Consider the following 26299-nt stretch of genomic DNA (forward strand, 5'->3'; position numbering starts at 1 on the left):
GAACAGGTACAGAAAATAATCACAAAAGCTAATGGAATGCTGGTCTTTCTATCCAGTGAACTAGAATACAAGAGGTAGAATTCATGCTGCAGCTATACAAAATCCTGGTTAGAAAACACTTGGAGCAGTTCTGGGCACCACAGCTTAGGAGATATTGGCCTTAGAGAGTGCAGTGTAGATTTACTAGAATGATAATTGGACTCCAAGGGTTAAATTACGAGGAGAGATTATACAAACTAGGGAGTATTTTCTGGAATTTAGAAGGTTAAGGGGTGATTTGATTTGAAATTTTCAAAATTATAAGGGGAACAGATAGAGTAGATAGATAGAAACTATTTCTGCTGGTTGGGGAGTCCAGGACTAGGGGGCACAGTCTAAAATTTAGAGTTGGACCTATCGGGAGTGAAATTAGGAAACATTTCAACATACAAAGGGTGGTAGAAGTTTGGAACTGACTTCTGCAAGTGCTGATTGATGCTTGATCAATTATTAATTTTAAATCTGAGATTGATAGATTTTTGTTAGCCAAAGGTATTACGGGATATGGGGCAAAGGCTGGTATCTGGAGTTGGGTCGCAGATCAACCATGATCTCATTGAATGGCAGCAGAGGCCCAAGGGGCTAAATGACGTCCTGCTGTTCCTATCGGTAATAGATTTGCTAGTTGACCTTATTCCCTCTTTTAGTTTGAAGTAATGTTCAGGCTCTCCGTTTCCTATAGTCACCTAACTTTTTATTTATTCTCTGGATGTGGTGAAACTGCGTTTATTGCCTAACCCTAGTTCAAGTAGAATGGGTCTATACTCTCGAATTTAGAAGAATGAGAGGTGATTTCATTGAAATGTATAGGATTCTGAGGGTTTGACAGGGCGGATATTCAGACTGTTTCCTCCGGCTGCAAAGTCTAGAATGAGGAGGCATGGTCTCAGCGTTGATTATTTAGGACTGAGATGAGGAGAAATTCTTCACTCAAAAGCTTGTGAATCTTTGGAATCCTCTACCCCCGAGGGCTATGGATGCTTATTCCTGGAGTATATTCAAGACTGATTAATTTTTGGATACAAGGGGAATCGACGGATATGGGGATCGGCAGAAAGTAGACTGGAATCGAGGGATGTGAACTTAAAGTAGATCAGTCATGATCTTATTGGATGACGGAGCAGGCTTGAGCGGCCATATGGCCTACTCTGCTATTTCTTTTTGTTCTTTATGCAGCAAGAAGATGGTCGTGTATCTTTCTCATAAATCTTGGTGGTCCTACAACTGAGATTACCTCCTTCAAGGCCACTGAGTCTAACACTGTCCAGTATTTCTGTGTAACTGCAATCTTCAGTGCATGTGGTTTGCATCCCTAAGATAGTGAGCCTCTGCCTCTGTCACCCAGTTGCTGTCAATTGAAGATGCAAGAACTGCAGGTTGTCAATGTAAAGTAAATTAATTATGGGGGAAGTTCAGCTTTAAGTTTTGAATTTTGACCTTGGTCTCAAAATGACAAGTTGATTGAAAATACAATACCTTGGGTTTGAAGTGTAAGCAAGATTATTTGCTAATGAGAAAGCAAGACTAAATCATCACAAATGGACATTATCTTGTAAGCAAATTGGCAGCAAGCCTAGTGACATTTGGGAATCTGTTCAACTTAAAGGATTGAATCATCAATAGCCAAATTATGTTTATGATGCTCTGGAAATGTGGCTTGCCTCCTGAGTAAATAAACTGATTCACCTTGGGGCAAGGAGGAGAGAAGAATCTCAAAATACAAGGGGTATAGCGAGCGATGTGAAGTTTGTATAAATGCCAGCTAACTAGTTGTCCTGACACTGGTCCATGGAATTCAACATAGACATCAATCTTTTCCACATTCCTTCCTATCCTCTGGATCAAGCCAATGCAATTTTTTTTCTCTTTATTTGTTCATGGGATATGAGCATTGCTGGCTAGGCCAGCATTTATTGCTCATCTCTAATTGCCCTTGAGAAGGTGATGGTGAGCTGCCTTTTTGAACTGTTGCAGTCCATGTGGTGTAGGTACACCCACAGTGCTGTCAGGGAGGGAGTTCCAGGATTCTGACCCAGCAACAGTGAAGGAATGGCGATTATAGTTCTGAGTCAGGATGATGTGTGGCTTGGAGGGGAACTTGCAGGGGCTGGTGTTCCATGCGCCCACTGTCTTTGTTCTTCTAGGTTATAAATGTCATGGGTTTGGAAGATATTGTCGAAGGATCCTTGGCCAGTTGCTGCCGTGCATCTTGTATATGGTACACACTGTTGCCCCTGTGTGCTGGTGGTGGAGGGAGTGAATGCTTAAGGTGTTGGATGGTGTGCCAGTCAAGTAGGCTGCTTTGTCCTGGATGGTGTCAAGCTTCAAGTGTTGGAGCTGCAGCCATCCAGGCAAATGGAGAGTAATCCATCACACTCCTGACTTATGTGGGAGTGAAGCTCCAAATTCCTCTCTGTCATTGTCAAAATGATTTTAAGATAACTGCATGTATTTTTGAACTCTGTCCTACTTCCATTGTGGGAAATTTTCATCTTTTGAGCCCTGTGGTTACGTTACAAATTACCTTGGGAATTATCAATTTATATTTCCATTTACAATATTCTTTTCATTTCTGATTAATTTTTTAAGCATTATAATGACTTTGTCCATATGCAAGTAATGCATCAGTCTTACCTCTGAGTCAGAAGCTTGTGGGTTCAAGCCCTGCTCCAGAACTGCTACTTGTAATCTAAGCTGATGCAGTGCAAGACTGAGGGAGTGCTCCATTGAGAAATGTCGAGCTTTGGATGAAATATTCATATCCAGTCTGTCTGTGTCTGCAATCGGATGTGAAAGATCCTACAGCACTGGTGGGGAAAAAAGCGAGTTTTTTCCTGATATCCTGGCCAATTTTCCTCCCTCAAACACCATCAAAAGCAGAAATAACTGGTCAGGGTGTACATGAGTATCTTGGCATGGTGATGGTTGTGTGGTGGGGTGGAGAAGTTATTTTTTTCATTCTGCCCTAAAGTTAAATCAATTTTGAGAATTTAAAGTGTGTGTTTGTGAGGGGCTGGAAAGAAAGAGCTTGCATTTATACAGAAAAAGAATGAACGAACAAGAATTTATACAGCATTTTTAATCTCAGTACATCCCAAAGCACTTTGCAGACAATGAAATACTTTGGGAGTGTAGCCACTGTTATGTAAGGAAACCGCATGCTGGGGTGGCGCAGTGGTTAGCACCGCAGCCTCACAGCTCCAGCGACCCGGGTTCAATTCTGGGTACTGCCTGTGCGGAGTTTGCAAGTTCTCCCTGTGTCTGCGTGGGTTTACGCCGGGTGCTCCGGTTTCCTCCCACAGCCAAAGACTTGCAGGTTGATAGGACAATTGGCCATTATAAATTGCCCCTAGTATAAGTTGGTGGTAGGGGAATTGAGGGGATGTGGGGATGTGGTAGGACTATGGGATTAATGTAGGATCAGTATAAATGGGTGGTCGATGGTTGGCACAGACTCGGTGGGCCAAAGGGCATGTTTCAGTGCTGTATCTCTAAATAAGTAAAAATAAAATAAATAAAATGCTCCGGGTGTCCCAAAGTGTTTTACAATCAATGAATTACTTTCAGAAGTGTAGTCATGGTTGCAGAGATAGTTACAGCAGCTAGTTTTGTGCTGAAGTGATCAGTGCGAGCCCCCAAGAGAAAGCTGCTGCTCACTGGTTCAGCTTGACTACATTTGGACTATAACTTTAGTTTGAAACATTGTCTGATCCATTGTGCACTTTTATAAGGTGGAGTGACCCTCTGTAGGATCCAGGAGAACCTGTTCTCCATCTCTGCTCCTGGAGAGTTGGATTTACAGCTGGGCTGTCTAAACAAGGTGGTGTTGCCTGTTGTTCAGTATTGCAATAGGGTTGCCAACTCTAGTTGAGCATATTCCTGGAGTTTTATCACATGACCTCCTGACTCCAACTGACCCATACTCAGTCAAATAGGCTTTTATTTCACCCCATCCCCAACCCCACCAATATGTTTACAACTAATACATGAAAGCATTCAAAGAAAATGGGAAAAGAAATAACAATTTTGCTGTAACGTTCCTATGATTTTTCTCCCAGTGTTGCTTGCAACATTCTCCTACTGGAAGCTCCAGGGCAGTCTTGGAGGGTTGGCAACACTGTACTACACGCACCCATCGGAAATCTATAATTAAGAACATAGAAACATGAGAAATTAGAGTAAGAGGAGGCCATTTGGCCCTTCAAGTCTGCTCTGCCATTCAACATCATTGTTGGTCTTCTCGTTCAACTCCACCTTCCCATCTTATCCTCACATTCCTGAATTCCCTTAGTCCCCAAAAATCTTATCAACCGCGCTCTCTTGAATGTACTCGATAACTGAGCATCCGCAACCCTCTGGAATAGAAAATTCCAAGGATTCACAACCCTCTTGAGTAAAGAAATTTCTCTTCATCTCAGTCCTCAATGGCTGACCCCTTCTTCTGAGACTGTGACCCTGTGATTCAGATTCCCCGATTTAATGTATACCAATAGCCTTAGATTCTTACGCGATGCAATGAGTCTTAATTTCAATGCACCGAGATGTCAGGTAGGAGGAAGTATGTAAAACCGAATGAGTGTGGGCTGGTGTAGGGAATTCTGATTTAAATCCCATGCATATGTGTAAAGTATCCCAGGCTAATGGGGTGAAAGGCTAAATATCCTCCTGGCTTGTTTTTATTACAATTGCCCATCTTAATTTTCTTTTTTGCTGCAGGTTTCCATTCTCCAGTTAACCTTGATATCTTAATGGAAATTATCATAGCCTAATGATGTGTAATAACACTTGTCAATTAATGATGACTGTGCTGGAGGGGGTGTGGTCAGGTTGCCCTTTTTCTAATGGACTGCTAAAGCAAGCTATGTTACGAAATCACTCAGTTTATTAACTGTTCCTTCCGATCCACCCAGCTTACTCCAAAATAATAGGAAGCTATGATGTGAGAAAGTGCTTGACCTTATTACATTTATCGAGATACCCCACAGCACTTCACATCCAGTGAATTATATTTGAGGTGCTGTCACTTTTTATGTAGGTAAGTGTGGCAGCTGATTTACTCCGCAAGGTTCCTGAAACAGTAAATAGAATTGCAGAGCACAGGAGGAGAACATGCAGTCCCTCGTGCCTGTGTTGGCTCCCTGAAACAGCTAACAATACGTTCCACTCCTCTACTTTTTCCCCACAGCCCTGCCATTCTTTTCCTTTTCTCAAGTATAGTGGCTTATGTGGAGCATAAACATTGACATGGACCTGTTGGGGTGAATGGCCTGTTTCTGTGCTGTAAATACTTTGCAATCTATATATCAAATTCCCTTTGGAAAAAACCTATTGAATCTGCCTCCACTGCCCTTTCAGGCAGTGCCTTCCAGATCATCATAACTCGCTGTGTTTAAAAACCATTTCTCCTCTTTACATCTCCTCTCTGGCTTTTTCAATAATTATCTTAAATCTTTGTCCTCTGGTAACTGACTATTCTACCAATGGCAACAGTTTCTCCCTGGCCACTCAATCAAAACCCCTCATGATTTTGAACGCCTCCATTAAATCTCCTCTTCACCTTCTCTGCTCTGAGTGAAACCAAATCCAGCTTTTCTACTCGAAATGAGATGAGATTTTTTTCTTTGCTGGTGTTGGTTGAGGTGCTCAAAGTCACACACCCTCGCGATGTGAACATATATCGACTTCCTTCGTCATCACCGGGTCAGAAGATTGGAACCCCCGACCTAACAGCACCATGGGAGCACCTTCACAGCTGCGGAGGTGGTTAGAGAAGATAGGGGTGAGCTTTAAGGGACAATAAATGCCAGCCTTGCCAGTGATGCCCACGTCCTGAGAATTTATTTTTTAAAATATAGGCATATTGGCTAAGCCACCAGGAGAACTCTTAGCTTTGATACATACACTGCAAATAATCTTTCAAGGATCCACCTGGTTCATCAACCCGGAGCCTCAATTTTAACGTCTCATTGAATGATGGTGTCGCTGACAATGCAGCACTGCCCAGGATTGTTATCTAGAGCTCAAGTCCTGGAATGGGGGCTCAATCTCACATCTTTGAGTCAGATTGAAGAATTCTGCAAGTTCAGATTGTTGGTATAATAAGCAGAGGATATGATCCTCAATCAGCCAACAGAGGAAAATCTGATATGACTTTTGAACTTTTTTGACAACAGGACATCCCTAAGTTGTTGCCTGAAGGCCAAACTACACTATGTCCAAACAGGAGCTGGCAATGCCAATCCTACAGCCTCTGACAGATGCCTTCAGTTGCGTTATAGTTCTAAGAATAGTCCCCCTGCACAACACTCACCTGTTTGACAATCTCTACAATCCAAAGGTACACTGCAACTGGCAAAACTGCCCATCTGCTCTGCAAATTATAAACTTATTAGGTGTCAGACTGTCAAACAGTAATGTGATAATGACCAGCTGATCTGTTTCAGTGATGTTGGTTGAGGACTAAATATTGGCCAGGACACCAGAGAGCTCTCCCCTGCTTTTCTTTGAAATAATGCCCTGGGATCCTTTACATCAACCTAAGGTAACAGACAGATAAACATCTCATCCAAAAGACATCAGGGCTCATTACTGTAAAGTTCTTGGCTAAAAAGTATGGGAGAGGGATGGGGGAAATAATCACGTTTTAAGCAAAAATATTATGACACAGCAACTGTGAAAGTACAGAAATTATTTCTGGAGTTTCCAGCGTACATAATGGTGATAAATGTCACTTTGTACAAGCACAGCTTTTATTTGAGAAACAGTTCCCACGTGATATAATGACAGGAACATAATTCAACAGTTTGAGAATTAAAAAGAAGGTAACAGATGTTGGCAAGGTCCTGCAAGGCACTCATCCAAGCTAGTGGCTGTGTTATCAACCACCAGAGTGAACCTCAGATTTGTGAGGTTGAATTATTGCTTTCAACTGACGGCCAGGGATCTCACTATCGTATCGTTGTGGTCAAGAAGTATTGCTCAGACGGACTAGGAGGTCCCAGGTTCAATCATTGGTTTGTTCGCTGAGTTAATTTCAGCAGGGGCAGAGGTAGGCATAATCGTGTTCTCTCTTGGGATAGCGAAGGGGTAAATCAGCCAAGCGGTTCTCGCTCCTTATCACCCTCCACCAATCAGTGTGCCGTGCGTGGGTGGGCTCAGACTCGGCTACGATGCCCCTTGTGGTGGAATAGCCTGTTGACACTCATTGTCTCAGCTGATGTTGGATGAGGTGTAAATATTGGCGAGGGCATCAGTGAGAACTCCCCTGCTCTTCTTTGAAATAGTGTGGGATCTTTTACTTCCACCTGAGAAGGCCTTGGCTTACCTGAAAGATGGCATCTCTGACAGTGCAGCACTCCCTCAGCACTGCACTGGAGTGTCAGCCAGGATTTGATGTTCAAGTGGCTGGAGTGGATCTTGAACTTCGAGGCAAGAGTGCCTACCCTGAGCCATAACTGACATGGTTAAATCTGTGCCCTCTGGTTACCAGCCCTCATGTCAGTCAAAGGTTTCTCCCTATTTATATGATATATATGTATTAAAATCACACTTCAATGCAGAGTAGTACTTGACATCGTGTGGTTCGCTGGGTGTTGAAAGTAACCCCTAGTAAACGTAGCCATTTTTCTACATTAAGGAGAGAAAACTACACCCCAAGCTATCATGGGTCATGTTACACACATTGCCTAGACTGATTACAATATTATTTGTAGCTAAAGTTTTAGGAGAAAGCTAACCAGCAGAGGAATGATACTGAAGAACCAAATCAAATGAGGCAACAGTCACTTTTTTAAAAACACATAAGGCAGCAGTGGGGGGAGGGAACGCTGGTGGAAAAACTAGGAAAAAATTCACAGATTCAGGGCTGAAAAAAAAAACTTACTGCCAATTCAGTGGGTGACGCTGTCACCCTGCACAACAGAAAATTGTATCTAGGCCTTTCTGAAATCCCAACCTGCTTCAGCAAGCGAAAGGGAATTCTGTCTTTGAAAGTCTAGCTCTGATTACTGCTGTGAAATTCTTGAACTGAATTGACAGAAAGTATGTTCAGTATGAGGAGCGCAAGCTGCCTGGAACACAATGGCAGCTTGCCAAGGTTTAGTGGAAGTCTCTTTGCTTTAGAAACAGCTCTCCCTACTGGTCAGACCCAGGAACGGAAAATCCACTGCTCCGTTTTTCAGACAACGTCTGCAGATGGTGATTGGCTTCCCATTGGCCAGTTGGTGAAAGAGCCTGGGACTGATGCCTGAATAGTCAATGAGGCTATTATGCAAAGTGAGAGCTGGGATACTCTGAAGGGAGCTCAGCCTCTGATCAACTCGTGTATACACACAGAAAAGAATTAACACCTAACCTCGAAGTTTCAGGTCATTGATATTTTGTGAGGTGGGGTAACATTGTTTGCCCTGTGAAAACAGTAATCCCTTTTCCATGTGAACATTTTGTTATTTCCTTATTCACATGGATCTAGTGTAGGTGCAAATGTAAATGACATTTAACAAGGTAGGATATGGGCTTTAAATTGGATTTATTGACCATCATAGAATGGCTACAGCACAAAAGGAGGCCATTTGGCCCATCAATACCCTGCCAGCTCCCTGCGAGAGCAGTATTTTTACCATTTCCCTGTCGACCTGTTTTTTTTTCTCCCTTCAGGTGCTTATCTACTTCTGAAAGTCTCCATCGAATCTGCTTTCTTCACCCAGTATATTCTGGATCGTAGACACTCACTGCGTAAACAAGTTTTTCCTCATGTCACCTTTGGTTCTTTTGTCAATCACCTTAAATCTGTGTCCCTTGGTTCTCGACCTTTCTGCCAATGGGAACAGTTTCTCTCTATCTACCCCTCATGAACACCTCTATCAAATCTCCTCTCAACTGCCTCTTCTCTAAGGAGAACAGCCCCAGATCCAGTGTTTCCATGTAACTGAGCTCCATCGAATTGGCACAACATCCCTTTAAAAGGTGAGCTGTTGGCAGGAACAAGTCTCTGGCAGGTAAAGATGACTTTTGTCATATTTATTCATAATGGCCAACTTCACAAATGTAGGATGAGGACTTCAAGATATTAACAGGAAAAGATAGGCCAGATAAAGATAAACTATTTCCACTGGTTGGAGATTCTAAAACTAGGGAGCATAGTCTAAATTAGGGCCAGACCATTCAGGAGAGATGTTAGGAAGCACTTCTTCACGCAAAGAGTGGTAGAGGTTTGGAATTCTCTCCCACAAACAGCAGTTGTAGCTAGAACAGTTGTTAATTTTAAATCTGAGATAGATAGATTTTTGTTAAGCAAAGATATTAAGGGATATGGGCCAAAGGCAGGTATATGGAGTTAGGCTGTGGATTATCCATGATCTCATTGAATGGCGGGACAGGCTCAAGGGGCTGAATGGCCTACTCCTGTTCCTAATTGTAAACAGTAAGTCTCCGATTTCTCTGTCACCAGCGAACTGGGCAGATGCAAAGAATGCTTACGTTTGTATAATTCATCCGATAGCTGCAACACAGCATTCTCGAACACTGGCACAGAATACTTATTTGGTGCTTTAATGCAGCTACAAATTCCAGGATCTTTGTTTACAAAGTTCTTTCTTTAAAAAAAACCCATTAGCTTCAGACATGCCTTGTTACCTGTAGACTTGACTATTCTGATGCTCTCCTCACCAGCCGCCCTTCTGACACTCTGTAAACTTGAGCTCATCTCTAACTCACACCAAGTCCTGTTCACCCATCACCCCTGTGTTCACTGACATACATTGGCTCCCAGTCTGAATATGACTCGATTTTAAAATTCTGATCTTTCAAATGCCTCTATGGTTTGACCACTGCGCCCCCCTCCGGCCCCCCCAACTTTCCCCATCTCTATAGCTTCCTTCAGCCATACAACCCTCCACAATCTCTGCACTCATCCAATTCCAGACTTTTGCACATTCCTGATTTTAATCGCTCCACCATTGGCGGTCGTGCCTTCAGCTCCCTGGCCCTAATTTCCAGAAATCCCTGCCTAAACCTCTCCACCTCTCTACCTGTGTCTCTTTCTTTTAAGATGTTCTTTAAAATCTATCTCTTTGACCAAGCTTTAGGTCATCTCTCTTGATGCCTCCTTTATATATCTGTCGAATTTGATTTGGTAATTGCACTTGTGAAGCACCTTAGGAGGGTTTACTATGTTAAAGGTGCTATATGAATGCAAGTTGTTGTAAATTGCTGTTAAAGTTTCCATTTTCTGAGACCAGCATACTTACAGGAAGGGAGGAGCTTGCAGTTATAATCATGCCTTTCACATTCTCAGGAGGTCCCAATTGAAAGGCTTGCTCGACCAGGTCAGAGGGCAATTAAGAGTCAGCGACACTGGTGTGAGGCTGGAGTCACATATAGGTAAAGATGACGGGTTCCCTTCCCCAAAGGACATTAGGGAATCAGTTGGGTTTTTACAACAATCAGACAGCTTCATAATGACCTTTGCTAGATGCTAATTATTTTTTATTTAATTGAATTTTAAAATCTTTCGTCATTACCCACTAAGTGATGCTTGGAAGATGATTGGTTCGGCAAGGTGGGAAATTAAGATCTTGCTGACAATATGTAAATGGGTTTGGTTACAGATGATCCATTGGAGAGGTGTGCTCCTCCCTGGCAGGATAAACCCAACAAAATGCTTCCAGTAAGTCAATAAATGCAGAAATCTGATGCAACAAAAAATCTGTTAACCGGTGGGAACCCATTTAAAAAAAAAACTTGAGTTTTCCACGTGCAGTTTTGTTTGTAACTGCTCCGAAAGCTAATGGGAGTAAAGCCATGTACTTGTGTAACAGCACTTGATGAAGCTATGCGGTTTCACCCTTCCTCCGAGATTTATTGTGAAATTGTGTTCAGCTACCAGTAATCATTAGCTTATATATAAAAAAAAAACTACACATCTCAGATACAGATGTCTTGAGGTTTTAATGAAACCAGTTTAGCTTTTCACTTGTGGGAAATATGAAGTTATTTATGAGTACAAGGGAACAAAGTAGAGTCAGTTCTTGTTAAAGCTTTAACTACGGTGCAAGCTGGCGCTGAGATGCGGCAAAGGTGTTGAGTGAAATGCACAGTCAATGGAAATGACTGAAACGTGGGATTGTTAGAGAGGCCTGGATTCTCAAGTTTGTGCAGCTATACTTTCCTTTTTACCATGCTGCTGAAGCCTTTGTGTTTTTTGTGGGGGAAGCATGTAAATGGAGAGTGTGATAAATTAAAGATAGAAAGAACATGCATTCATATTGCAACATTGACAATCTCCGGGCATCCCAAAGCACTTTACAGCCAATGATGTTTAGTCACTGTTATAACGTAGGAAACGCAGCAGCTAATTTGTGCACAGCAAGATCCCACAAACAGCAATGAGGTTTTAATTTTGGATGAGGGTTAAATATTGGCCAGGACACTGCTCTTTGAAATATTGGCCGTGGGATCTTTTAATTTCACGTGAGAGAGCAGACGGGGCCTCTGTTCTAACTTCTTATCCAAATATGGTACCTCCGACAGTGCTGCCATCCCTCAATACTGTACTGGCTGTGTCAGCCTGGATTAACTGCTCAGGTCTTTGGAGTGCAACTTGAACATTGTACACATTATGATATGAGGCAATGTGCTTTCTTTAAATGTAAAAACTTGTATAATTTTATGGCAATTTAATGAGACTTAACCTTCTGATGGCACTGAGTCACTGTGATGTCAGCACGAGTGTTATAACTCATGGTAGTACTGAATATAATCAGTCATAATTTTTTAAATAAAAAGCACCCTGTTAATGAGGCTTAATGCATGGCATTCCAAAGCTCTGCTTAAACACTTCCACTTTCTCTCCTCGATGCGAATGTCTGTCTTCAAGACAGTAAGTTAACCGTGTGAGCTATCCCCTCTTCTCATTCTTTGTTTTCCTAGAGTGCACAGTAATTGCACTCCCCGACATTACACCTTGCATCATTTATTTGGTTTTAAAATCCCCAAATGGTTGATTTGATTAAGGCAATAATACAAGATGTAAAATTAATTCCACCACTGTAAGGATTGGGTTTACTCCCACTCCCCTGCTCTTTTTCCATAGCCATGTATATTATTCTCGTGAAAGTATTTATCCAATTTTTATTTTGAAAGTTACTATTGAAGCTGTTTCTACCACTCCTGCAGCACATTCCAGATCACAGCAACTTGCTGCGTTTAAAAAAAAAAAACTCCTCTACCCTCTCATTCTTTTGCCAGTTACTTTAATCTGATTTCTGACCCTTCTTGCAGTGGAAACATTTTTTCCCTATTTACTCTATGAAAAGGAATCAGATCTTCCTTTTCAACCTTCTCTGCTCCAATGAGAACAATCCCAGCTTCTCCAATCACTCCACATAACTGAAGTCCCTCATCCCTGGTACCATTCTAGTAAATCTCCTCCACACCCTCTCCAAGGCCTTTAACATCTTTCCTAAAGTGATGTACCACTGAATTGGACTCAAGACTTCAGCTGAAGTTTTATAGAGCTTTAGCATAACTTCTTTTCTTTTGTACTCCTGTAAATAGAGGTATAAAGTCAAGGATCCTGTAAACTTTTTAAGTGTTTTGTGTTAACTGGTTTAAACCAGCATTGACAGCACCGTTAAAAATCATGTGTCCCGCCCATTGAGATGTTTCATTTCTAACTTATTCACTATCCAGTTTTGAGCAAAGTGAGCAATGATTGACTAATCACAAGCAAAGCAGCTCCATTGGTGGGCCAGAACTGAATTAATGGGGTCTATATTCACACCAGCTGCACCTCAAGGTCCTGGGTGGTCCATTTGAACCTGATTCAAGGTCAGAAAACAGACTATTATCTGATTAGTTGTCGATCTCGACCCTAGCCCTGTTTCCTTCTCTCCACTGTTGGGCACCATGTCCTCGGCCCTGAGCACTGGAATCCCCTCCCTAAACTTCTCCACCTCTCTATCTCTGTCTCCCTTTTTAAGGCACTCTTAAATTTTACCTTTTTGACCAAGTTTTTGGGTCACGTGTCCAAATTTCTTATGTGGTCAGTGTCAAATATTTGTCTGACAACACTCCTGTGTAGCACCTTGGGGTGCTTTACTATGTTAAAGGTGCGGTATAAACACAAGTTGTCAATGTTGTTTGGGCTCTCTACCATATTAAGTTTCAATGAGTGAGTCATCTTTTTTCTTGTTTCAGTTGACCTTTAAACATTTATTTTTAAGTGTTGCCATTTTATATCGCCTGGGAGACTGGTTTGGAGGAGTTACTCAAGTCCATTAGTGCGAGAGAGCTGAATTAACATCCATAAAGATGTAAGCATTGACCCCGGAGGGGAGGTGTTTTAGCTCCAACTGCGTGTTAATTAATCTCTCTCGTGCTGTTGGGACCAACAGTTCCTTCACTGTGTCATCAGCACTTTCATTTGGAACAAAAATAGTCATGAAAAATTAGGATATTGTAACATGAGATGAGTTTGGGGCAGTTCCAGGACAGTTTCTCATGGCTGTGAGTCGACAGCTCAAAATTGCACATAATTCTATACTAATTGGCAGACTAACTCTGAAAATCTGTAAGGCTTGCTGGTGAGGATAGTAAGAAATATCGCACTGGTGCATTAGGGAACGGCCACCATATTTTGTGATTCAGACACGTTGGGGTAGTTTTAGAGGGAACTTTATTTTGCAAGTAATTCTGCTGTACTTGGCCTTGGAGTGTTTGGGGACAGTGTAGAGGGAGCTTTACTCTGTATCTAATCTGTGCTGTATCTGTCCTGAGAGTATTTGATCCAGCAGTGTAGAGGCAGCTTTACTGTGTCTAACCGATGCTGTACCTGCTCTGGGGGTGTTTGATGGCAACATATCCTGTGGACTGGTGTGCACTACCATGATGACCAGTGGCTATAGCAACTTGGCAAAAGGTGCCAGCGCTGAAAATAACAATTCATAGCGTCCCTTGGCAGCTTGACGTGTGGCACTTGTGGCAGAACCTGCCTCTCGAGGATTGGCCTTCACGGCCATCAACAAAGGTGAATCAAGAGAAGACCCCCCACCTAAATGGATTGTTTGCTGCATATCCGTCATCTTTCATAGTTGGAAGGATGCCAACCAACCCATTTTTTTTTTTTTCTTTCTAACTCTGCCGTGCCTGTCCTGGGAGTGTTTGGGGACAGTGTAGAGGGAGCTTTACTCTGTATCTAACCTGTCCCTATATCTATCTTGGGAGCATTTGATGGGTGAACGTAAAAGCTTTACTCCACAACTATCCCTGTGCCTGATCAGAGAGAGTCTGATGCTGACCCTGTGGCAAAAGTACAACAGTGTTGAAGTTATGAACTCAGCAAAATGGATATTTAACCTGGATATTCACCATTACTCCATGATGTGTCACTCTGTTGATGGTCACACCTAATGAGCACTGAAGGGGTACATTTGCGCAACAGCACAATAAAGAATAAAAATCTAACCCTCTTGAATGTTTCTAATTGTCTATGCATTGTGAACAGTTTTGCCTTCCCTTCCCCATTAGACAGTCACTGTGATTTAGGATAACCAAATTACTGGATGTAAATTTAGATCAGAAATTGAAGGTGATTTTAGGAACAGTCCCTCCTAAGCTCCCATAAATGTATTGTAAAATCCTCGTTAGGTTGAGCTACATATTGTTTCCACCTATTGTGAACAGTCAATGTAACAAAGAGCTTGGATTTTTAACATCTCCATTTCAGATTGGTTCCCCCTTTGAACGGCAGGTTTACACTTATCTAGGATTTTGGAAAGATGTAAAGGTAACAGGGTTGTAGTGGTGGGTGATTTTAACTTCCCCAATATTGACTGGGACTCACTTAGTGCTAGGGGCTTGGATGGGGCAGAATTTGTGAGGAGCAAACAGGAGGGCTTCTTGAAACAGTATGTAGATAGTCCAACTAGGGATGGGGCCATTCTGGACCTGGGATTGGGGAATGAGCCCGGCCAGGTGGTCGAAGTTTCAATGGGGGAGCATTTCGGGAGCAGTGACCATAATTCCATAAGTTTTAAGGTACTTGTGGATAAGGATAAGAGTAGTCCTCGGGTGAAGGTGCTAAATTGGGGGAAGGCTAATTATAACAATATTAGGCAGGAACTGAAGAATTTAGATTGGGGGCGGCTGTTTGAGGGTAAATCAACATCTGACATGTGGGAGTCTTTCAAACGTCAGCTGATTAGAATCCAGGACCAGCATGTTCCTGTGAGGAAGAAGGATAAGTTTGGCAAGTTTCGGGAAGCTTGGATAACGCGTGATATTGTGAGCCTCGTCAAAAAGAAAAAGGAAGCATTTGTAAGGGCTGGAAGGCTAGGAACAGACGAAGCACTTGAGGAATATAAAGACAGTAGGAAGGAACTTAAGCAAGGAGTTAGGAGGGCTAAAAGGGGTCATGAAAAGTCATTGGCAAACAGGATTAAGGAAAATCCCAAGGCTTTTTATACATATATAAAAAGCAAGAGGGTAACCAGGGAAAGGGTTGGCCCACTCAAGGACAGAGATGGGAATCTATGTGTGGAGCCAGAGGAAATGGGCGAGGTGCTAAATGAGTACTTTGCATCAGTATTCACCAAAGAGAAGGACTTGGTGGATGATGAGCCTAGGGAAGGGAGTGCAGATAGTCTCAGTCATCTCATTATCAAAAAGGAGGAGGTGTTGGGTGTCTTGCAAAGCATTAAGGTAGATAAGTCCCCAGGGCCTGATGGGATCTACCCTAGAATACTGAGGGAGGCAAGGGAAGAAATTGCTGGAGCCTTGACAGAAATCTTTGCATCCTCATTGGCTACAGGTGAGGTCCCAGAGGACTGGAGAATAGCCAATGTTGTTCCTTTGTTTAAGAAGGGTAGCAAGGATAATCCAGGAAATTATAGGCTGGTGAGCCTTACGTCAGTGGTAGGGAAACTATTAGAGAGGATTCTTCGGTACAGGGTTTACTCCCATTTGGAAACAAACAAACTTATTAGCGAGAGACAGCATGGTTTTGTGAAGGGGAGGTCGTGTTTTACTAATTTGGTTGAGTTGTTTGAGGAAGTGGCGAAGATGATTAATGAGGGAAGGGCGGTGGATGTTGTCTATCTGGACTTTAGTAAAGCCTTTGACAAGGTCCCGCATGGCAGACTGGTGCAAAAGGTAAAGTCACACGGGATCAGAGGTGAGCTGACAAGATGGATACAGAACTGGCTCGGTCACAGAAGACAGAGGGTAACAGTGGATGGGTATTTTTCTGAATGGAGGGATGTGACTAGTGGTGTTCCGCAGGGATCAGTGCTGGGACCTTTGCTGTTTGTAGTATATATAAATGATTTGGAGGAAAATGTAGCTGGTCTGATTAGTAAGTTTGCGGACGACACAAAGGTTGGTGGAGTTGCGGATAATTTTGAGGATTGTCAGAGGATACTGCAGGATATAGATCGGTTGGAGACTTGGGCGGAGAAATGGCAGATGGAGTTTAATCCGGGCAAATGTGAGGTAATGCATTTTGGAAGGTCTAATGCAGGTGGGAGGTATACAGTAAATGGCAGAACCCTTAGGAGTATTGACAGGCAGAGAGATCTGGGCGTACAGGTCCACAGGTCACTGAAAGTGGCAACGCAGGTGGATAAGGTAGTTAAGAAGGCGTACGGCATGCTTGCCTTCATCGGTTGGGGCATAGAGTATAAAAATTGGCAAGTCGTGTTGCAGCTGTACAGAACCTGAGTTAGGCCACACTTAGAATATTGCGTGCAATTCTGGTCGCCACACTACCAGAAGGACGTGGAGGCTCTGGAGAGGGTACAGAGGAGGTTTACCAGGATGTTGCCTGGTCTGGAGGGCATTAGCTATGAGGAGAGGTTGGAAAAACTCGGATCGTTTTCACTGGAACGACGGAGGTGGAGAGGCGACATTATAGAGGTTTACAAAGTTATGAGCGGCATGGACAGAGTGGATAGTCAGAAGCTTTTTCCCAGGGTGGAAGAGTCAGTTACTAGGGGACATAGGTTTAAGGTGTGAGGGGCAAAGTTTAGAGGGGATGTGCAAGGCAAATTTTTTACACAGAGGGTGGTGAGTGCCTGGAACTTGCTGCCAGGGGAGGTGGTGGAAGCAGATACGATAGCGACATTTAAGAGACATCTTGACAAATATATGAATAGGAAGGGAATAGAGGGATATGGGCCCTGGAAGTGCAGAAGGTGTTACTTTCGGCAGGCATCAAGATCGGCGCAGGCTTGGAGGGCCGAATGGCCTGTTCCTGTGCTGTACTGTTCTTTGTTCTTTGTAGGATCAGATGCTGTTAGTCAGTCTACTGTATTTGTAGAATTATAGAGATTTCAGAATGAAAATGGCCATCATATTTAATCCCATTTCCTTGCTCCTTCCATTATCATTAAATATCTTTCTCCATCTAATTCACTATTAAATGTCATGATTGACTCGACTTCTCTAGTCCCTTGTGGTAATGTGTTCCACATTCTAAGAAACTTTCTGTATTAAAAATATCTTCTACCCTCGGCCTATATATTGACTAGGAAGAGGGAGGAAGAAAGAAACTAAACTCCCATTTATACAGTGCCTTTTCATGGCCTTGGTACATTCCAAAGAAATACTTTTGAAGTGCAATCACTGTTATAATGCAAGAAATGCAGCAGCAAAATTGTACACTGCAAGATCCCATAATAGCAAGAGCTAAGGCACCAGAGAATCCATTTTAGTGATGTTGATTGAGGCATACGTATTCGCACTGGGGAGAATTTGTAGTGGATTTGAAATGGTACCTTTGATGTCCAATTAACTTTATCCCTCTATTAATATGTTTGAAACTTACTATTCCTTTTTCATGGGGTTCTTCTGTTTCTAGCCCAGGTAACTTAGCTCATGCACCAACAGAGCGGAGATGCAGACATTAGGGAAATTAAAGTTGTCAATTGTAGGATGATACAGCTCAGAAAGTGGCCATTTGGCCCATCATGCCTTTTCCAGCTCTTTGAAAGAACTGTCCTATTAGTCCCACTCCTCTGCTCTTTCCCCATAGCCCATGCAAATTTCTCTTTTTCAAGTATTCATCCAATTTCATTTAGAAAGTTATTACCGCACCTGCTTACACCTCCCTTTTCGGTAGCATGATATAGATCATAATGATCAGTGAGCTGGAATACGGGGAGGGATGAGCTTTGGGCCAATAGGCTTAACTTTTCCCTCCATTCTTCTTTTCAATGTTGAGCCAGAGGAGATGATGATATTGGACCCAGGCACTGCTAGCGCTCTGATTTTAACATGGCTGAAGTAAGTGCGGGACTAAACAGCATCCCTGGCTCTTGTGCTGCTTGCATTGTTGCTGCAGGGTGTCCTAGATAGTGAACTTGCCCTTCTCGGTGTGATATGTCCTTAAGCTGGCTATTGGGGAACAATCCTTTGGTTGAGCGGGAGCATTCTTGCCTGGAAGTCAGAAGGTGCAGGGTCCAAACCCCAATCCAAGCACTCCCAACAACTGGAGACTGGAACTCCGGCTCAGTATTCTGGGTGGATATTCTGCAGGATACTTGCATCTGGTGGATGTGATTGACATCCTCCCCTTCACCCCCCCACCCCTTCCACTCCCAGTAATCTGTTACACCTTACAGCACGAAGAAAAGATGGTTCTGGTCATGGAAGGAGTGTTCATGTCTCTGCCTCTGCCTGTTAGACTGTTAATCAACCGAAGCATCTTTCCACTGCTTCACACTGTTCTCCAAGGAAACAGTGCAAAGATGTGACTCCTGGTCCATAGTTTTGGGTCGGGGCCAGTCAATTTTGCTGTCATTAAGGTTAAGGATGTTGGAGAATGGATCATTCTGATTTGAAATCGAGGATTGGTTCCATGCATTCCCAGTTCACAGATACACTGAATCAGATGCAAAGTAGCAGAGCCTGCACTTGGGGAGCAAATTCAAAACTAATCTGTGGAAGCATTATTTGAATGAATGAGTGGTCCATCTGTGGAACAGGCTCCCTAGGGAGATGGTGGAAGCAGTCAGTATTGATCCATTCAAATGCAGATTGAGATTACTTTCAGAAAACAACATTTTAGGATTGGGTATTTGCGACATGGGCTGGGATTTTACTGAGCTCCAGCAGTTGGGCTCCGTGGCGGGGGTGGGGGGCAGAATATCATTCTGGCAGCGGCCCGCCATGGAATCTGACACCGGGAGCGCCAGGCCCCATCTTCCTGGCAGTGGTGAGGCTCTGGCAGTCCCCTTGCTGCTGGGCGACGGGACCCAGCTTTGAATATTTAAATTAAGGACAGGAATAGATTTAAATAAAATTGACTCCAAACGTACCTACAGGCCACGATCTCCTGAGCAGCGGCTGGCACTCAGCATGCCTTCGCTTTCCCGTCTGGGGAAAGTGGGCACCACAGTGGTGGGGACGAAGTTGGGGGGGGTGGGGGGGAGGAACCTTTCAGTTTTGTTGGTGGGGGGCAGATGGGGTCAGATTTACTGTACTAGTGTAGGGGATGGGGAAGGTCAAGTGTTGAAGCTAAGTGTTTTTGGAATAGGGCAAATGCTGAATTTAATTGTTATTGGGGGGGGGGGTGGGAAAGGGCGCAACAGATTTGTGGTCAGTATAGTGGAGGAGGTATAACTTTAAAAATGTAAATTAGCGGGCAGGGCTGGCTCCACTTTAAAAAGGGCACCAGCACCTGCGCACAGGTAGCTCATGCCATTGCTGGCATCGGAGAGCCCGTCCCCTCTTCGTGATTGTGGGGGAGGGAGAGGGGCGCACGGCCTGACTGGTATTATCGTGAGCTGCCGTGAGGAAGATCATGGTGTGTGGGCTGCCATTTCTTTTCGGTGCATAAATTCCAGCCCATGATGTGTGGTGAATGTAATGCGCTTGGTGCAGGTGACTTTGGATGGGCTCAAGTTCATGGCATGAATGGTGAGTTAATCTGTTTATGGAGGTGGTGTTTGTCGGAGGAATGTTGGGGCCTGGTCACCCAGAGAGCTCTTTGTTGCTCACATCTTACTGCGGGATCTTTATTGCTGCTTGAACTGGCAGACGGAACCTTAGTTTCGTCTCTCATCAACAGTTAGCAACTTCAGCGGTGCGGCTCCCCCAGTGTTTGTGCTGAAGTGTCAGACGAGACTTGACCCCATGACCTTCTGAATGAAGGGGCAGGTATGCTTCTGACTGAGACAGGTTTTACTGGTCAAAGCAGTTTTTGCAGCTACCAGACATTTTTTCAGTGTTATTGCTCATCATTGTACCCTAACCCCTGTTCACCGATCACCTCTGTGCTTGCTAATTTGCATTGGCTTCTGGTCTGGCAGTGCCTGGAATTTTAAAATTTTCATCCTTGTTTTCAAATTGCTCCATAGTCTCACACTCCCGATCTCTGTAAACTCCTCCACTTCTACAGCTGCCCAAGATCTCGGCACTCCTCCAATTCTGGCCTTTTGCATTTCCCAGATTTTCATCGCTCCGCCATGGGCAGCCACGCCTTCAACTGCCTGTGCCCTAATCTCTGGAATTCCCTCCCTGAACCTTTCCTCCTTCCTTTTAAGGACTCCTTAAAACCTACCTTTTTGATATCTCCTTATGTGGTTCGGTGTCAAATGTTGTTTGATAATGCTCCTGTGAATCGCCTTGTAACATTTTACTCCATTAAAGGTGCTATATAAATGCAAGTTGTTACTGAGTAATGGGAAGTGGGGGGGGGAGGAGAAAGAGTCAATCGATCTAGGATTTACAGGGAATTGGAGAGACTCATTCTGCCCACTTGCAAATCAGGAGTTGTGGTTACTTTAAGCAGATGATGGAATAAGTATATCGTTGCCTAGTTTGCTAAAAGAATTGGAATTTACATAGTTCCTTGCTCATCCTTGAAGTCTCAAAGCCTTTCACAGCCAATCAAATTATTTCTGTGATACATTCCGTAACCATTGTTCAGACAAATGTGACAAATCAATTTTTGCACAGCAAGGTTCCACAAAGAGGAGTTAATTGACCATTTAAATCTGTCTCTGGTGGTGTTGGTTGAGGTGAGTGTAGGGCAAAACACTGGGAATAATGTCAGGAAATCCCCCGTAAACTGGCAGATGGGGACCTTGATTTAACATTTTATTTGAAAGACACCACATCTCTCCGTACTGCTATGGAATATCTCACCTAGTTTTTATGCTCCAGTCATGGAATGAAGCTTGAACTGCTAACCTTTTTGGCGCCTGAGACGGGATTGCAGTAACATCCTTTTTATATTGATGCAGCCATTTTTAAAAAAAAATGTTGTTTAAATAGTGAATGCGAATTATATCACAGAAGCCACCAGAGGCTAAAGTTTAGCGGATCTGAATTAACATGAGCAGAGATATTGTTCTTAAACCATTGTCACTTCAACTGTGCATTTTCATTCAGCCTTTAAAAATCATTCGTTTCAAACTTGCCGACTCATCCTGTAAAATAAAAGATTGTAACAAATGGAGCAAATGCACTTGTTTGAGACAATGCAAATTGTTTGCAGCTGTTGTTTATTCTATTGCCCTCCCGGGTTAGTTATTGTTCATAATAACTCCCGAAACTGGTCTGCAATTACTAATGAAAACCTGGTTCGAAAAACCCAGTTTTTGAGACGGTGAGATTTCTCTGCCGTTATTTGAATCGCTCAACTTGTTCAGTGTAAGGTTTTTAACTCGCTGTTCCCCTCCCTTTTTTTTGCACAGGGGAATCTGGTGACTTCTCAGGATCAAGATACGAGGACAGCTCTGATGATAACCAGAGTCTGAGCCATGTTACTGCAGGACTCTCAGACAGCATTTCAGTGGCCTCTGATAACCAAGAAGATGGTATGTAGAATTTCTCTTTTTTTTTTCTCTCTCTCTCTCGCATCAATATGTGAATCTGGCCGTGCAGTCTCGACCTCTTGTGTTGTTTGATGCTGATCTACCAGGAGCCTGATGATAAGCTGGCTGTCAGCAGCAGGGTTAAGGGATGTTTATCTGTGTTGAGAGGAGGGGCATGGAGAGATAGCAGGAACTCTGAAGCTTGCTTTAGTGCTGGCAGGAGAAGGGTGCAGAGATCAAGCAATGGAATATTCTCAGGACTGAATTGCTTTGCTTTGAATAAAATAATCACCTGATATTCTGCCTTAATGCCCAGGACAGGTCCCTCTTCTTACACTGGGCACCATTCTTTTCACCCCAAATAACTGAACTCTCAATATTGGTTTAAAAAAGTATTTGATCTGAAAAATAGCATAGAATGAATATTTCTCAATTATGTGCAATTCTAGGACAGTGACATATCTCCCCTGTTTTTTCCCCCTCCCCACTATACCAGGTCTGGGGAGCTGGCCTCTGCTTTTGTCCGGAGACTAAACATAGGGGGACCAGTTTGCTCTGTTTTCATTACAAGCTTGGACCACCTTGTTCCAGCAGTGGAATTGTACACTCGGCATTTCAGTCAGTCTGTGTTGGGCTTGCTTCCTGGAGCCTGGCCCTGTTTATACTATGCAAATCTGGCCAACAGAGGCAGACTTGTATGTCTGCAATTACTGGCGTAAAAGCTGACACAGGAGTTCAGAGACATGAGGCCAATTTTTGTGAGTTGGTAGCTGTGTTCCTATCTCTGCAATGTCTTTTTGTAAAGCTGGGTTACAGTTCTATCTGTCCTTGCGATACTCACAAACTTGACTTAAGAATATAAGATTAAAAAATACGGATAGGAGTAGGTTGTATAGCTCCTCAAGCCTGCTTCATCATTTAACAAGGTCATGGACTACTACAGCCCTCCACTTTCCTGCCCTATCCCCCATATCCCTTTGCGCCCAAAAATCCATCTATCTCCGCCTTAAATATATGCAATGACTGAGCATCCACAATTCTCTGGGGTAGGGAGTTTCACCACCCTCTGAGTGAAGACATTTCTCCTCATCGACCCCTAGTTTGAGACTCTTCAGCCCGGGGAAACAACCTCTCAGTTTTTTGCTGACTGTCTTAAATTTGGTGTTCTCTGGTTACTGACCCTCCTGCCAATGGAAACAGTTTCTCTCTATTTACCGTCAAAACACTTCATAATTTTTAACCCTGCTATTAAATTTCCCCTTAACCACGTCTTCGCTAAGGAGGACAATCCCAATATCTCTAGTCACTCCATGTAACAAAATTCTGTCATTGTTGGGAGTGTTGCTAGTGCTGCAATCTGTGCTGAGCGAGTGCAAAGATATTCATGTGAAGGGATGGAGGAAATACAAAGGGATCTGGTTGGTAAAACTGATCCTGGACCAAGGAACAACGATAGGTAATTGTGGAGGCTTGTGACAAATAATCTCAGAATCATAGAGTTGTTAGAGCACAGAAGGAGGCCATTGGCCCAGCTGTCTCAGCGATTCGCTTAGTGCTATTCCCCTGTCTTCTCCCTGTAACCCTGCACATTCTTCCTTTTCAAGTAACTGTCTATTTCGCTTTTGAGTGCCTCTGTTGAGCCTGCCTGCACCACACTCCGGCAGTGCATTACAGACCTTAAACACTCACTGCATGAAATCTTTTTCCTCATGTTGCTTGTGCTTCTTTTGCCAGTTATCTTAAATCTGTGCCCTCTTGTTCTCGATCCTTTCATGAGTGGGAACAGTTTCTCCCTATTCGCTTTCTCCAGACACGTCATGATATTGAATACTTCTATCAAATCACCTCTCGGCTAGTGTCTTATACAAGTTCAACATAACCTCTTTGCTCTTTTACTCTATGCCCCTATTAATAAAGCCCAGGATACTTTAATGCCAGGGTTGGGGCCGACCATGACCCTCCTGCCTTGAGCGCTATGGCATTGGAAGGATGAATGAGAATGGACAGACTGCTGGAATTGTGTACCTATCACAACCTCTGCATCACCAACTCGTTCTTTCAAACTAAACCCTGTCACCAGGTTTCATGGAGACACCCAAGATAACATCGTTGGCACCAGCTGAACCTCATCGTCACAAGGCGAGCCTCTTTAAACAGCGTTCAAATCACACGCAGCTTCCACAGTGCGGACTGCGACACCGACCACTCCCTGGTGTACAGCAAAGTTAGACTCAAACCAAAGAAGCTGCATCACTCCAAGCAGAAGGGCCGCCCGCGCGTCAACACTAGCAGAATTTCTTACCCACAGCTGTCACAAAAGTTTCTTAATTCACTTGAAAAAGCCCTTCAAAACACTCCCACAGGGGATGCAGAGACCAAGTGGGCCCACATCAGAGATGCCATCTATGACTCAGCAATGACCACCTTTGGCAAACGTGAGAAGCAGAATGCAGTCTAGTTTCAATCTCACTTTGAAGAGCTGGAACCTGTCATAGCCGCTAAGCGCATTGCACTGTTGAACTACAAGAAAGCCCCCAGCGAGTTAACATCCATAGCACTTAAAGCCACCAGAAGCACCGCGCAAAGAACAGCCAGGCGCTGCACAAATGACTACTGGCAACACCTGTGCAGTTGTATTCAGCTGGCCTCTGACACCGGAAACATCAGAGGAATGTATAATGGCATTAAGAGAGCTTTTGGACCAACCATCAGGAAGATCGCCCCCCTCAAATCTAAATCAGGGGAAACGATCACTGACCCAAGTAAGCAAATGGACCGCTGGGTGGAGCACTACCTAGAACTGAACTCCAGGGAAAATGAGGTCACTGATACCGCCCTCAATGCAGCCCAGTCTCTGCCAGTTATGGATGAGCTGGGTGAACAGCCAACAAAATCGGAGCTCAGTAATGCCATCGATTCTCTAGCCAGTGGAAAAGCCCCTGGAAAGGACGACATTACCCCTGAAATAATCAAGAGTGCCAAGCTTGCTATACTCACAGCACTCTTAGAACTGCTTTGCCTGTGCTGGGATGAGGGAGCAGTACCACAGGACATGCGCGATGCCAATATCATCACCCTCTATAAAATCAAAGGTGACCGCGGTGACTGCAACAACTACCGTGGAATCTCCCTGCTCAGCATAGTGGGGAAAGTCTTCGCTCGAGTCGTTTTAAACAGACTCCAGAAGCTAGCTGGCTGAGCGTGTCTACCCTGAGGCACAGTGTGGCCTTCGAGCAGAGAGATCCACCATTGACCCGCTGTTCTCCCTTCGCCAGCTACAGGAGAAATGCCGCAAACAATAGATGCCCCTTTAAGTTGTCTTCATAGATCTCCCCAAAGCCTTTGACCTCGTCAGCAGACGTGGTCTCTTCAGACTACTAGCAAAGATCGGATGTCCGCCAAAGCTACTAAGTATCATCACCTCATTCCATGACAATATGAAAGGCACAATTCAGCATAGCGGCGCCTCATCAGACCCCTTTCCTATCCTGAGTGTCGTGAAACAGGGCTGTGTTCTCGCATCTAAACTGTTTGGGATCATCTCACTGCTGCTCTCACATGCGGTCAAGTCTTCAGGAGAAGGAATTTTCCTCCACACAAGATCAGATGGCAGGTTGTTCAACCTTGCCTGTCTTAGAGTGAAGTCCAAAGTACGGAAGGTCCTCATCAGGGAACTCCTCTTTGCTGATGATGCTGCATTATCATCCCACACGGAAAAGTGTCTGCAGAGACACATCAACAGGTTTGCGGCTGCCTGCAACGTATTTGGCCTAACCATCATGTCCAGGAAAATAAACATCATGGGACAGGATGTCAGAAATGTTCCATCCATCAATATCAGCGACCACTCTCTAGAAGTGGTTCAAGAGTTCACCTACCTAGGCTCAACTATCACCAGTAACCTGTCTCTCGATGCAGAAATCAACAAACGCATGGGAAAGGCTTCCACTGTTATGTCCAGACTGGCCAAGAGAGTGTGGGAAAATGGCGCACTCACACGAAACACAAAAGGCCAAGTGTATCAAGCCTGTGTCCTCAGTATCTTGCTGTACGGCAGTAAGGCCTGGACAGCATATGTCAGCCAAAAGTGACGTCTCAACGTATTCCATCTTTGCTGCCTCCGGAGAATCCTAGGCATCAGGTGGCAGGACCGTATCTCCAACACAGAAGTCCTCGAGGCGGCCAACATCTCCAGCATATAGACACTACTGAGCCAGCGGTGCTTGAGATGGCTTGGCCATGCGAGCTGCATGGAAGATGGCAGGATCCCCAAGGACACATTGTACAACGAGCTCGCCACTGGTATCAGACCCACCGGCTGTCCATGTCTCCGCTTTAAAGATGTTTGCAAACATGACGTGAAGTCCTGTGACATTGTTCACAAGTCGTGGGAGCCAGTTGCCAGTGGCCAGAGCTGGCGGGCAGCCATAAAGACGGGGCTAAAG

General features: G+C 43.9%; 1 protein-coding gene across 2 annotated transcripts in view; it reads left to right on the forward strand.

The window, feature by feature from the left end:
• skap1 (src kinase associated phosphoprotein 1) overlaps positions 1–26299 on the forward strand; it is a 387134-nt gene that overhangs the window by 79803 nt on the left and 281032 nt on the right. For both annotated transcript variants that reach the window (XM_068013612.1, XM_068013611.1), the window contains one exon: positions 21735–21857. In XM_068013612.1, the coding sequence (XP_067869713.1) occupies positions 21735–21857 (123 nt within the window). The remainder of the gene's footprint in view (positions 1–21734; positions 21858–26299) is intronic.

This window comes from Heterodontus francisci, chromosome 33 (genome assembly GCF_036365525.1).
Source record: "Heterodontus francisci isolate sHetFra1 chromosome 33, sHetFra1.hap1, whole genome shotgun sequence".
Lineage (NCBI taxonomy): Eukaryota > Metazoa > Chordata > Chondrichthyes > Heterodontiformes > Heterodontidae > Heterodontus > Heterodontus francisci.